Consider the following 14848-nt stretch of genomic DNA (forward strand, 5'->3'; position numbering starts at 1 on the left):
AACACCACTTGACCGGTCACTACAAATGGTGCGACACTACTGTTAATAACTCGGCAACATGAGCCGACTTTTGGCAAATAAAACCCCTCCATTTTGTCAGCTTAAAGAGGCTACTTACCGGTATTTGAAGTTTTTAGCTACAAAAAGTGATTGAACGGTTCCCTGCCTAACTATATTCAACGCCTTTTTTCATACTATGAAATGTACTACAAGTAATTTATTTCCAAGCTGATTGATTTCTCAATTGCACACAAAAATATCCCTTTTTTTGTTATTTCCAAAACACTTTTACTTTTCTTCTTACGTCAAACCAAACTGAAATTATTTACATCAAACATTTTTGTAGGAAGATGGGATGGACTATTCTATTCTGTTCTATTCTATTCTTTTCTGTCTGGGCATGTTAAACATAACTTGCAGCAGGTTTCTTTTCTTATTTTCTTCAATAAGTGAGGTGTTTTCCATGTATCTAATAACCTCTGATTAAACAGTGGCCTGAGGTATCAATTAACCAAGAGTCTTTACCTCATTGACTAGATTTATATATTATTTATTTAGATATTTTTCAACGGATCCACACCCGAACAAAGAACAAGACATTGCCATCCGCCACATTGTTTCTGGGACATCTCGACCAGCACCATATTTGGTGTTTGGGCCACCAGGCACTGGGAAAACATTTACTATTGTTGAAGCCATGAAACAGGTAAATTTTGTGAGATGGGGTGAGTGAGAGACAAGACAGAGAGAGAGACAGAGAGAGAGAGAGACAGAGAGAGAGAAATGTAGGAGGGAGGGAGACAAAAGAGAGGAGGGAGAGGCAATGTGGGGGAGGAAGAGCCACAGAGAGTGAATGAGAGGTAGAGAGACACAGCGAGAACAAGAGAGAGAGAGACAGAAAGACAAACAGACTAATGTGGACTTTTAGGAACATGTATCTTGAATTTTTGTATATCATATTTAATTGTAGATTTGGAAGTGCATTCCCGATTCACACATTTTGGCTTGTGCTCCTTCCAACACTGCAGCTGACCTCATTGTTGAGCGACTTCTGAAACATCTTCCCATTAAGGACATCTTCCGACTGAATGCTGCATCACGTGTCTGGGCTACCATTCCTGAGAAAATTAGGGTATATATTTTTTTTTCTTTTTGTCTTTTTGTCTTTTCATTTTTAATTAATTTATTTATTAGGGTATTTATTATTATTTGTTTGTTTGTTACTTTATTTGCCTATTTATTTCTTTATATTTTTCTTGTTTGCGTTGTTTTAGAACAAGGAAGAAAGGAAATGTTTTATTTAACAATGCACTCAACACATTTTATGTATGGTTATATGACGTCAGACATATCGTTAAGGACCACACAGATATTAAGAAAGGAAACCCGCTGTTGCTACTTCATGGGCTACTTTTTTCGATTAGCAGCAAGGGATCTTTTATATGCACCACCCCACAGACAGGATAGCACATACCACAGCCTTTGATATACCAGTTGTGGTGCACTGGATGGAACAAGAAATAGCCCAATGAGCCCACCGACAGGGATCGATCTCAGACTGACTACGCATTAAGCGAGCGCTTTACCACTGGGCTACGGCCCGCCCCGTGTTTCAGAACAAAGGACTGTCAATGTATTTAAAGGGACATTCCTAACTGTAGCCATTCCTGTCACGGATGGAACTCTCTTGAGAAGTCAGAGGTTGTGCCATGACAGGTGTGCTTGAACAGTTCTCTGATGGATGCATGCCAAACATTACCCACACCCCACACTGTAGCCATTGTAAGTTGGTTCCAATGTGTTTCTGGTTCCAATGTGTTTCTGGTCGGATCAGTGTTTGTTACAGTTGCTACAAAATCAGGAGAGACGTACTAAGCATCATGTACATTTGTATGATGTATTTTTCAGGACGTTTGTAATTATGACACTCATGAGAGTCGATACTTCTATCCAAACAAGGAATCTATGATGAAGTACAGAATAGTGGTTTCAACGCTTATTACTGGTGGAAGGTAAGCCGTATGCAGCCAGTCGCAATGGATTTTCACAAGATGACAGTTTGTTGTTGAACAAACCGATGTTCATTTCAACTTGTGAAATCTGGACTCAGTAGCGACTGGCTGTAATTAATAAATACCAAAAATTAAACTTAAAATCTTTTTTCATTTTGATGAATGTCTCCATAAATAATGGTGACAATTTTTATACAATTGCTTCAAGTTCAATATGCTATGCAATTTTAAACTGAATTTGTGAGTATTTATACATCAATGAAAAGTAAAGTTTGTTTTATTTAACAACGCCACTAGAGCACATTGATTTTTTATCCTATCATCGGCTATTGGACATCAAACATATGGTCATTCTGACACTGTTTTTTTAGAGGAAACCCACTGTCACCACATAGGCTACTCTTTTACGACAGGCAGCAAGGGATCTTTTATTTGCGCTTCCCACAGACAGGATAGCACAAACCATGGCCTTTGTTGAACCAGTTATGGATCACTGGTCGATGCAAGCAGAGCACTTACTCAGGGTTTGGAGTCGGTATCTGGATTAAAAATCCCATGCCTCGACTGGGATCCGAACCCAGTACCTACCAGCCTGTAGACTGATGGCCTAACCACGACGCCACCAAAGCCGGTTTTATACATCAATGCAGTGCTCTACAAAGCGAGTAAAATACTCGCCATGGTGACTAAAAATATTCCCTGGCATCTAAAAAAAATACTCTAGTGGTATAGGAGCATGTAAATAAATATTGGAATGGGCCCAGTAGGGACATTTTCCTGTCATGGGTGGAGGAGCTGGCTGAGGCCGACACCTGTGCCCAGGACAGGTGTGCACTACAACAGTTTGTTCTGAACATGCACGTTAAACATTCTGACCTGACCTGACCTGACCTGACCTGACCTACCTAATAGGGACATGTAATACTTTCAGCAGTACTCTCAGAATGCTTGTTTTATTTTTATGGGCTCTTTTTTCAGACTTGCTTCAGCGGACTTCCCATCTGATCACTTCACTCACGTGTTTATTGACGAGGCTGGGTACGCGGTTGAACCGGAATGTGTTATTGCTGTGGCGGGGATCCTCGACTGTAATCCCAATGTTAAAAATGGAGGACAGCTGGTCCTGGCCGGCGATCCCGAACAGCTCAGAGCAATCCTGCGGTCTCCGTTTGCAGTCAAATACAACCTTGGTAAGTGAGCAGATATAGTAAAGACTGAAATGGTTGCATGTCTCAATTGAAAGAAAGAAATATTTTATTTAACGACGCACTCAACACATTTTATTTACGGTTATATGGCATCAGACATATGGTTAGGGACCACACAGATAATGAGATAGGAAACTTCATGGACTACTCTTTTCGATTAGCAGCAAGGGATCTTTTATATGCACCATCCCACAGACAGGGTAGTACATACCACAGCCTTTGATGTACCAGTCGTGGAGCACTGGCTGGAACAAGAAATAGCCCAATGGGCCCATCGACAAGGATCGATCCCAGACTGACGGCACATCAAGCGGACGCTTTACCACTGGGCTACGTCCCGCCTACTGTCTCATTTGAAGGGCTCGATCGTAGCGGTAGGTCAAGAGTGTTTTAGTTACTAGATGTCTAAACCCGGTAGTCCGCGGGGCTACTAGATTTTTTTTTAAGAAGACACTTAAACACCTAAACAAAAAATCCACTTAAAACATGTTGAAATAAAAATAAATGATTTTTTTTTTTTTTTTAATTTATTAAAATTATGGGGCTACCAATTTTTATGGAGGGCTACCAGATTTCACAACCTGGTAGCCCTGTGGGCTATCACTGAAAAAAGTCGAGATCAAGGTCTGATTTGGTGAAGTACAATCAGTTTTAATTAGGCCATACAAAAATCGGTTTTAATTCGGCCATACAAAAATCAGTTATAGTTTCAATTTTAATTAGGCCATGTACAAAAATAATTTATAGTTGTTTTGTTTTGTTTTACCAGACAGGTCATTGTTGGAGCGGCTGATGGAAGACCACACTATCTATGGGAAAATAGCAACATCTCCAGACAGTCCAGCCCAGTACAATGACACCGTGTTGACCAAGTTGGTTAAAAACTACAGGTCACACAAAGTGATTCTCCATCTGTCAAACAAACACTTCTATGATGGAGAATTGGAGGAAGCTGCCCCAGAAATACGACAGTTGATGTGTCAGTGGGAAGGGTTACCACGGACACATTTCCCTCTCATTTTTCATGCTGTGATAGGAGAAGACATGAGAGAAGAGAAAAGTCCATCTTTTTTCAATTTAGAAGAAATCTGCGTTGTTGTTAAGTATGTAAAGGATCTCATGGAATCGCGGGTCCAAGGAAAAAAGCTGAAGCAAGAGGAAATTGGAGTTATCTCTCCTTATAGAAAGCAGGTACATGTTTACTAGTTAACTCTTTCAAACAGTTTTCTCGTTCCAACCAGTGCACCACAACTGGTCAAAGGCTGTTGTATGTGCTTTACTCTCTGTGGGAAACTACATACTGCATTAGAAAAAATGTAACGGGTTTCCTCTGATGACTATGTGTCAGAATTACCAAATGTTTTGACATCAGATAGCTGATGATTAATTATTAATCAATATGCTCTAGTGGTGTTGTTCAACAAAACAAACTTTAAATTTCAAACAGCCATATTTTTTTATTGGTTTCTTTCTGGACATTTCACTGAGTCAAGCACATATTATTACATAATAATAATATAGTGAAACCTGTTGAAACTAGAATCCTGTCAAAACCGGCCAACTTTCATGGTCTCAATTTTTGTAAATTCTAAAACCCAACCCTCTAAACACAAGATTATGTCTAAATCAAGTCAATATTCGGTCCCTTGTGTGTTTTGGTTCAGACGGGTTTCACTGTATTATTATATTTTATTTTTTATTAGTCTCCGGCATTAGCAAAATTAAAGGGCGGGATGTGGCCCAGTGGTAAAGCGCTCACTCGGTGCATGTTTGGTGTGGGACGATCCCCATTGGTGGGCCCATTTGGTTAATTTGTCATTCCAGCCAGTGTACCACGAGTGGTATATCAAAGGCTGTGGTATGTCCTATCCTACCTGTGGGATGGTGCATATGAAAGATCACTTGCTACTAATGGAAACATTTAGCAGTTTTCCTCTCTACGACTGTATGTCAAAATTACCAAATGTTTGACATCCAATAGCCGATGGTTAATAAATCATTGTTCCTCTAGTTGTGTCCCTAAACAAAACAAACTTTAGAAAAGTCAAGGTGAACTTGGATCACTCTCCTCAATGATGCTCAGTGAGCGATCATCTGAAGTTTTGAATACAATTTATTAAAAGTTGATCAATTTGTCACTCCTAAAACTTTCCTGGTGAGTTGAAGGGCAGTAAGAGTGGTCACTCGCCTTTGCTAGCGAAGACTGGTGTTTCTCCCATCTGTAGCTATACTCAGGGGCTAGCTATACTCGGGGGCTAGCTATACTCGGGGGCTAGCTATACTCGGGGGCTAGCTATACTCGGGGGCTAGCTATACTCGGGGGCTAGCTATACTCGGGGGCTAGCTATACTCGGGGGCTAGCTATACTCAGGGGCTAGCTATACTTAGAATTGTGAAAAATGCATTTTGGGGTATTGCAAAAACTTGGATGACCAGAACCACTTCGAGTAGTCGAAAATTAATATTCTAAATAATAAAATGTAAGAACTTATAATTAAAATTATCAAAAACAGCTTTAATACTGAAAAATATGTAGTAGTGTTTAATAACTAGGGTCTCTCTGTGACTTAAAGCAAATGAAATGTTTAACTTTAACAGCCACTTTATTGGGTTTTACAGGTGCAGAAAATAAAGACACAGCTTGCAAAGAACAGGTTATTTGAGAAAATCAAAGTGGGATCGGTTGAAGAGTTCCAAGGATCAGAAAAACTCATCATCATTGTTTCGACAGTCCGCAGCAATCCCAAATACCTTTCTCTTGACGCCAGATTCAACCTGGGCTTTCTCAACAACCCAAAGGTATGTGAATCATGTTATTAAATACTAATATTTTTTTTTTTTTTTTTTTTTAGAAAGGTTTTAGCATGTTGAAATGATAACACTTCTAATCAAAGATGTATTTTTGAGCTTATTTCTGTGATTTTAGCTCTCTTTTTTTGTCCCGTCTTTACAAACTAAAAAGGTAAAATATAGGTACAGGTATTGCTTTCCCTGTAGCAGTAGCAATGACTTTGACAACGTTTGCTTAGCTCAACGTTAATGTTTTGCATTTATTTCCATTTCTCGCAAACTGTAAGTCCTACATCAATAAAACTTGAATGTTCATTCTCAATGTATAATTTGTTGAAAATTAAAATTTTAGTTTAATTTTTTATTTTTTTAGTTTAATTTTGTTTAAAACATACATTGAGATGAACATAGATGCGGATGCAACTCTGAGTAACGCCGAATAAGTGTTTGGTAGTAGAGACATTTAACTGTGTGGAATTCTTGTTTTAATGGTATATCAAAAGCAGTGGTATTTTCTGTAGGAAAGTGCATATAACAGATTGTTTGCTGCAGCATGAGGCATCTATATAGCAGCAACAGGTGTTTTGTCAATCTAGACCATGTTTTGCACTATATATAGATGTAGGAAAGTGCATATAACAGATTGTTTGCTGCAGCATGAGGCATCTATATAGCAGCAACAGGTGTTTTGTCAATCTAGACCATGTTTTGCACTATATATAGATGTTTGCATTACTCATATAAGAGGCAGGACGTAGCCCAATGGTAAAGCACTCGGTTGATGTGCAGTCGGTCTCTGATCGATCCTTGCCGGTGGGCCCATCAGGCTATTTCGCATTCCAGCCAGTGCACCATGGTATGTGCTATCATGTCTGTGGGATGATGCATATAAAAGATTCCATGCTACTACTGACATCCAGTAGCTGGTGATAATAAATGAATATGCTCTAGTGGTGTTGTTAAACAAAAAAACTTTAATGCATATGATTTTTTTTTCCCCAGAGGTTCAATGTGACAATGACTCGAGCAAAAGCATTACTTATTGTCATCGGTAACCCACTAACTCTACAGATGGACTCATACTGGGGAAGGTGAGTCAAATATTGGGTAATGGGGGTTTTCTGATATCAAAAAGTTTGGTAATGGTGGAAGGTCCAGTAAATTTTAGTTTCAGCTCTGGATACATATTCTTCAAATGAGTGTCAATGGAAAATAACTATGCTTTTGGCTGTAAGGCTTCCCTTCCCAACTGGTTTATCAAAAGACATAGTATGTGGCAGTGCTGGGAATGTGCATATTAAAGAGCCCTTGCTGCTAATGGGGAAATGTAGAGAGAATAATACATGAGTTTCCGTTTGATACCATTTATCTTACAACGAGTTGTAAGATAAATGGTATCAACCAGACACGAATGTAGTATTCTATTACATACCTCGGAACAATGAAAATGTAAACAATATAATGAACTATAAGTCTAAATTATTTTGTTTCAGAACGTAGCCTAACTGGGACATGACGTATGGATACTTGGCTTTAAGCATACATACCACGTCATAACCAACTCACTACTGTACTAACAGATCCGTTTTCCTTAAAAATAGAGCACTCTAAAACATTTGCCAACCACTCGGGAAAATGAAATTGATGAAAAGCAAGCATTTTAATGTGGCGAAGCATTGTAATAATACAGCTAATTTTGAATTTGAATGACGTCAGTATTCCAGTGACGTCACTTTACATCTCCTTACAATAACACTAACCTGGGTCATGACCTCTCAGAAACGATCTCAAACATACATGTATATACGATTTTGATACACAACAGTGATCTCCTACATGGGTGTGTAAGAAAGCAGGTTTCCTCTAAACTCTATGTGTCAGAATTAACAATTAATGTTTGATATTGAAAAGCCAATGAGTTAATTAATCAATATGCTCTTATGCTTTTGTTAAAGAATAAATAAATACAAATTTTGCTGCAAGTTTAATAAGTGCTGGGTTTTCATAACTGAATTGGAGATGTGAGGCTACTGCTCTGACTTCCCTTCATTGAGGGGCGAGACGTAGCCCAGTGGTAAAGTGCTCGCTTGATGCACGGTCAGTTTGGGATTGATCCCTGGTAGTGGACCCATTGGGATATTTCTTGCTCCAGCCAGTGCACCACAACTGGTATATCAAAGGCCGTGGTATGTGCTATCCTGTCTATGGGATGGTGCCTATAAAAGATCCCTTGCTGCTAATCGAAAAGAGTAGCTCATGAAGTGGCGACAGCGGGTTTCCTCCTTCAATGTCTGTGTGGTCCTTAACTATATGTCCGACGCCATATAACCGTAAATAAAATGTGTTGAGTGCGTTGTTAAATAAAACATTTCCTTCCTTCCCTTCATTGACAAGTATAACCCCGGTCACTGGACAGACAGACCTGATAGTTGAGGTGGGGGTGTGGGTGGGGGTGGGTGGGTGGGTGGGTGTGGGTGTGTGCCAGGATCTTGTTGCTTTAAGGGGCTTACAAGCATAAAAAGGATAATTTGAAATGAAATGATGTGTTACTTTTCAAAAGGTAATAAATGAATTTTAATGACACTTTAACGTCACCTTAACACTTAAGTACATCAGTTATTGCTTATCACATTAAATAATGATTTTTGAAAGAGACATAATTGTATTTTGTAAATAATTTCAATTTGGTTTGACGTAAGAAGAAAAGTAGAAGTGTTTTGCAAATAACAAAAAAATTATATTTTTGTGTGCAATTAAGAAAACTATCGGTTCAGAAATAAATAACTTGTAGTAAATTTCATAGTATAAAAAAAGGTTTTTCCTGTGGGACGGACTATAGTTGAATATTGCTAAATATAAGTTTAGAAAAGATATAAAGAAGCTTGCTGTGATAATGGCCTTAGACTTAGCTGTTGTGTCTCGCCTAGTGGTTAGAGCACTCATGAGGGATCCGATGGGTCTTACGGGTTATCTTCCTTGTGTTATTGACCATTTCATTGTCATTGTTCCACGACTAAGGTCATTGTATGTGTCGTTCTTTTTTGTAGAACAGGGTATAAGAAATATACCTTGCTGCAATTCAGAAATAACCTACGTGGGGATTTTGGGATTTTATAATCTAGTGTCAAGATTAAAAAATGTTTTCCACACATTAACTACAGATTAAACAATGTGCTCCTTTCATTTTACTTCCAATTAAAAATGTTTAAAGATATATGCTTGATGGTTACCAGTATTGTTACCTTGTTTGCAGTACTTCCAATTAAAAATGTTTAAAGATATATGCTTGATGGTTACCAGTATTGTTACCTTGTTTGCAGTACTTCCAATTAAAAATGTTCAAAGATATATGCTTGATGGTTACAATATTATTACCTTGTTTGCAGTACTTCTAATTAAAATTCAGGTCTTTATACTGTGTTTTAATAAAAAGAATTATATTGATATTGAACATCAGTTCATTCGTATATATTTACCTTTCTTTGAAACCCAGTAACTGATTTTTGTTTCATGCTGGGATGTCCTAATTCATTCATCCATTCATTCATCCATTCATTCATTCATCCATCCATCCATCCATCCATCTATTCATTCATTCATTCGAAATAAATATGTTTAAAAATATGCTTTGAAGCATTATTATTACCTTATATGAGTAATTATTATCTTGTTTGAAGTATGTATTTGTTGCTTCCAGTCTGATACAGTACTGTAAAGACAATGGGTCTGTGTTTGGGGAGGATCTGATCACTGATCCAGAGCAGGACTTTGATGATGTTTTACAGAGGATGGCAGCCGTTAATCTGGAATCCCCTGGTAAGAATGTTTAGATGATTCTGCACTAATAAAGCTGGTCTGACCCATGGCACTAACTAACTAGTAGGGGTGCATAGTAGGTGGTTACAAGCGCCTCTTAACAATGCCGAAAGTAACTACTGAACACTCCCCAAAGTGGTCAGACTAAGCCCACAGCTAAAAGCTGATGGAGAATGGCAGGTGTGTGGCACAGATAGCCACAAGAGACAAGCACCTGTCGTGGTTGGAGAGACAAGGACTGGGATGTGGAGGTGGACAGCGAAAGAAGTTGAAAGATAGGAGGAGTTGCCAGATCGGGAATAAATGAAATGGAATTCAAAGGAGAGAAAGGAAAGGAGGCAGTGGGATATTTAAAAAAAATAAAAAATGTTTAGATGATAATTTCCTCGTCTTTCTGTATCCATATGATTCATTTATTTTACTGTTAAATAATTTACATTCCTGCCCTTGCAATTTAGACCATTGGGCTATTTCTTGTTCCAGCCAGTGCTCCACAACTGGACAGGTTGTGATATGCATCATGATGCATATATTATTATTATTAACTGGTTTAACATGTCCTTATATGGTTTCGAACACGCCTATCCCGAGTCTGGTCTCCAATAGGATCGGTGGTCTGACTCGGGACAGGGATAAAAAAAAAAATTATTTAATACATTTTATTTACGGTTATATGGTGTCAGACATATGGTTAAGGACCACACAGATTGAGAGAGGAAACCCGCTGTCACCACTTCATGGGCTACTCCTTTTGATTAGCAGCAAGGGATGTTTTATATGCACCAACCCACAGACAGGGTAGTAAATACCACGGCCTTTGATATACCAGTCGTGGTGCACTGGCTAGAACGAGAAATAGCCTAATGGGCCCACCGACAGGGATCGATCCCAGACCGACCGCGCATCAAGCGAGATCTTTACCACTGGGCTACGTCTCGCCCTTCAGGACAGATATAAATGCATATAAAAGATCCCTTGCTACTAATTGAAAAGAATAGCCCATGGAGTGGTGGCAGTAGGTTTCCTCTCTAATTACCTCTGTGGTCTGCAACCATACGTCAGACCCCATATTACCATAGTTAAAATGTGTTGAGTGCATCATTAAATAAAACATTTCTTTCTTTCTTTCTTTCTTTCTTTCTTTGCAATTAAAAAATGTTGTCTGAAGAAAAACAGTGAATTTCAAAGGCTTACTGGTAATGTATAAGGTTACTACACTGACATATCTCTCATTAATCACCAACAATTAACAGGATTTTGAGAGGGGGGGATCATTTAGGTTTACACGAGGGCATAAAGCGACCGAGTTGCTTAGGGGGGGTTTGGGGGGGGTCATATTTTGTGAGGGGGGTCATTTAGGTTTACAGAGGGCGTAAAGTGCCTGAGTTGCTGGGGGGGGGGGGTGTCTGGGGGGTATATTGAAGAAAAAAAAGCTACCGGTAGGGGGTTTACTGACACACACACACACCCTGACCCCCCTTTGGCTACGGGCCTGCCTGTACAGACATTTTAGGATAGTATGCTTGATACATTATTGGATACACCTGTAGCCTTAAATAGATAATTAAATTTAGAATGAAATTAACATTAGGCTGAAAAATAAATTCTGAGACACTTTTTACCTTATTTTTTTGTTTTTTAATTTCAGATTCAAAAATGATTAAGACTGCAACAGCTGAAGAACACCCATGGAGAAAGGATATGTGATATCTGTTTTTCGTCGGGTTTTTTTTTAATAGTTTGTGATTTCTGTGGTGCTGGTATTAGCAAGAACATAAAAAATGCAGTGTGGAAAAAATATTAAGTTTAAAATAAGTCATATTCAGAAGAACACCAATGGAAAGAGGATATGTATTAAGATTTCTATGCTTTCTGAAACAGTGATATACCTGAACCACATAAACATGCTGTGTGAAAACCTGCCATTTAGCTGACTAACATGTGGTTTGAAATGGCCGTAATCTGAGTTTCTCACTGTTTACAAAAATAGTGGAATTCATCATTTGTCTGTATTTCCGTCCATCCTACGATGTAGTTATGTGTAAGCCTATGCAGTGTACTTTCCTTGATCACTTGCTTTATGATTTGCTGCAACTGTTGAATACATACTGGATATGTACATTATGTTGTTTATAATATCGTGTTCGTGTGGACCAAGACATTGCAGCGTACACTAGGAATTTAATATAATTTTGTCTTGTGTTCATATTTTACATTTTGTATTTCAGGAAACTGTTTTACTTTTACTTAAAGGGTCATTCCTGGTTTTAAAAAAATTATTTCTAAATAGATTTTTTAAATTGTAATTAATTACATAATATGCTTAATGTTTTGCTTGATAACTTAAGCACATTATGTAATTGATTCAAAAGCATTTATTTTTAAACAGTATTTTTAAAGAATTATTATATTTGTATTAAAATATATTTTAGTGGAATATAATTTAAAATAAATATAATTTTAGTTGGATGTACATATGTGTGTTACAACTAGACAGTGTTGCTTAGAAACTTTCAGTTTGTTTGTTTGTCATTTAAAATTAAATTAGTTAGTTTATGCACACTGCATAATTTTATGCATTTTTCAGTTTATAAATTAAATCTAAGACCCGACATTAAAATGGCTGCTAAAGAAAACTAACTTAACATCTTTCAAAATTCAATAATTGATCTTTGAATTGACTTTGTATATCTAGTATATAATTATGTGCAAGTTTCATCTTATAATCTAAAACTTGATATTTACAATAGTATTGCTATATTACTAAACAAAATTGATATCATCCAAGATTAACCGGTGTGTAGTGTTCTTAAAAACTAAATTGTTGTTTAGCAGAATTATAAATATTTTAAGCTGAATGATGAATTATATAAACTATTTTATTCAATTAAAGTTAATTGTTACTTCTATTTTTTATCTTTTTATTTACCCAAAAAAAAAAAAAGAGGGTATTTTAGAATACCATTGTCTTAGTGTTTAATGTGTGTTCTGTGTGCGTGTTTTGTGTTCCTATGTTTATTAACATTACAAATTAAAACTGATTTAACACTCTTTACACACTCAATTATTAAATTATTTTTAAAATAATATTTTGAAAAATGTATAGTAAAGTATGTATCCAGTTATAATTTTACAATATTTACTGTCTTATTACAGTTGAGGACATTCTTAATAATTTATGTAATTTGATATAATAAAACATTAATAAATTAGTACATTTTATGCACCCAGTAATGTTTCCTTATACCAGATAAATGTCTTATTGGCTCAAGCTGGCTTAAATATAAAGTATTCTTTGTTTTTGTTTTACTAGTAGTGTCTGTTAGTAATGAATTTATCTTTATTGACACTGGTTATTATTAACAAAATGTTTTACCTTTTATATGAATTTTATTTTGTAAATTACTTTGAAATAATTTTTAGATGGAGATAGATAAAAATGCATTGTCTCGGCTGTATCAGTATTTTCAGGACTGCATTTTTTATATATATATAGAGTTGAAATGAATTTATAAATCTAATCTTGACAGAGTGAATGATAACAGGATTAGTTTTTATTTCTTAAAATTGTTTTTAAATAATGACTGTACTGTACTGTTACTTTATTAACATGATAACAGGATTACTTTTTATTCCTTAAAATTGTTTTTAAATAATGACTGTACTGTTACTTTATTAACATGCCTATATCCAAAAGCGGTTCAGGCACATAAAATGACTTTAAATGAAACATGATAAATGTAATTGTATAGCAGTCAGTCTGAATATAATCAGTCTGTTAATAATACTTGTACATTTTTCTACAATAATTTTACAATACACAGAAAATGTAATGTGATACCCAAAAAATACCTAACTGTTACTCTGTAGTACATGACATGTCATTTAAAGGAAAATTAGAGTTATTATCAAATGAAACTTTAAAGCTGCTATTTCTATTAAGACTCCATATAATTATATGGGATGACATTTAACTAGAGCTTATTGGGGCGTGGGGAACAGGCTGGGGTTTTCCGAATTAACAAAAAATCCCCAAATCTTGATAAAAAAAATCTTCAATTCATTTTAGTATTACTACCAAACAGCTATATGGGGTTGCAAACAAATCACTGCACATTTTTACTAATTTTGAGGGTAGCATGATGAAAATACATGATAAAAAAGGTCTCACATTAGCACATTTTGCCTGTGTATCTCTATCATTTTTACCCAAATTTGAGGTTTTCTCCAGCATTAGGGGAGCCGTTGTCCCCGCCCTCTGTCTCCTTTGCTTGTGGTTGGAGGTAAGGACGGTCATGAAATTATTATATATTCATAGGGCCATTTTATATCAAGGTCTTCTTTTTTTCCTATCCAGAACTCAGTTTATTGCAAATAATTTTAAACTGTTTGAATATTGTAGAGATTAAAAGCTGTATATACACAGCACTGAGTCGCGGAATAATTAATAAATTGTACAGGTTTGAATGATTATTTTAGTTTATAACATTATTTGCTTGTTAGGCTTATTACACTTGCAAGTGAAGACACACATGTTTAATAAAAGTGTAGTTGATTTTATATTGGTACAGTGTTTCAGTATGGTGTCTAGAGACTGCAGCTTTAAAGGTAGTCCTGAATTTGCTAACATTGTAAGATGTTTCTGACTAAAATTGTAAGATGTTTCTGACTAAAACTGTAAGATGTTTCCAACTAAAACTGTAAGATGTTTCTGAATAAAACTGTAAGATGTTTCCAATTAAAACTGTAAAATGTTTCTGACTAAAACTGTAAGATGTTTTTGACTAAAATTGTAAGATGTTTTCAAATAAAACTAAGATGTTTCTGACTAAAATTGTAAAATGTTTCTGACTAAAATTGTAAGATGTTTCTGATTAAACCTGTAAGATGTTTCGGACTAAAACTGTAAGATGTTTCTGACTAAAATTATAAGATATTTCTGAATGCTTCTGACTAAAACTGTAAACTATTTCTGACTAAAACTGTAAGATGTTTCTGACTAAAAGTGTAAGATGTTTCCAA

The 14848-nt window shown here is 36.2% G+C and overlaps 1 protein-coding gene across 1 annotated transcript in view; it reads left to right on the forward strand.

Annotated features, from left to right (window-relative positions):
• Window positions 1-14568, forward strand: part of LOC121368826 (putative helicase MOV-10) — a 28334-nt gene extending 13766 nt beyond the window's left edge. The window contains exons 8-16 of the mRNA XM_041493572.1: window positions 559-706; window positions 971-1132; window positions 1909-2012; window positions 2991-3202; window positions 3990-4411; window positions 5840-6019; window positions 7013-7101; window positions 9708-9826; window positions 11475-14568. Coding sequence (XP_041349506.1) covers window positions 559-706; window positions 971-1132; window positions 1909-2012; window positions 2991-3202; window positions 3990-4411; window positions 5840-6019; window positions 7013-7101; window positions 9708-9826; window positions 11475-11533 — 1495 coding nt within the window. The 3' untranslated portion in view covers window positions 11534-14568. The remainder of the gene's footprint in view (window positions 1-558; window positions 707-970; window positions 1133-1908; window positions 2013-2990; window positions 3203-3989; window positions 4412-5839; window positions 6020-7012; window positions 7102-9707; window positions 9827-11474) is intronic.
• The last annotated feature ends 280 nt before the right edge of the window (window positions 14569-14848 follow it).

This window comes from Gigantopelta aegis, chromosome 3 (assembly GCF_016097555.1).
Source record: "Gigantopelta aegis isolate Gae_Host chromosome 3, Gae_host_genome, whole genome shotgun sequence".
NCBI lineage: Eukaryota > Metazoa > Mollusca > Gastropoda > Neomphalida > Peltospiridae > Gigantopelta > Gigantopelta aegis.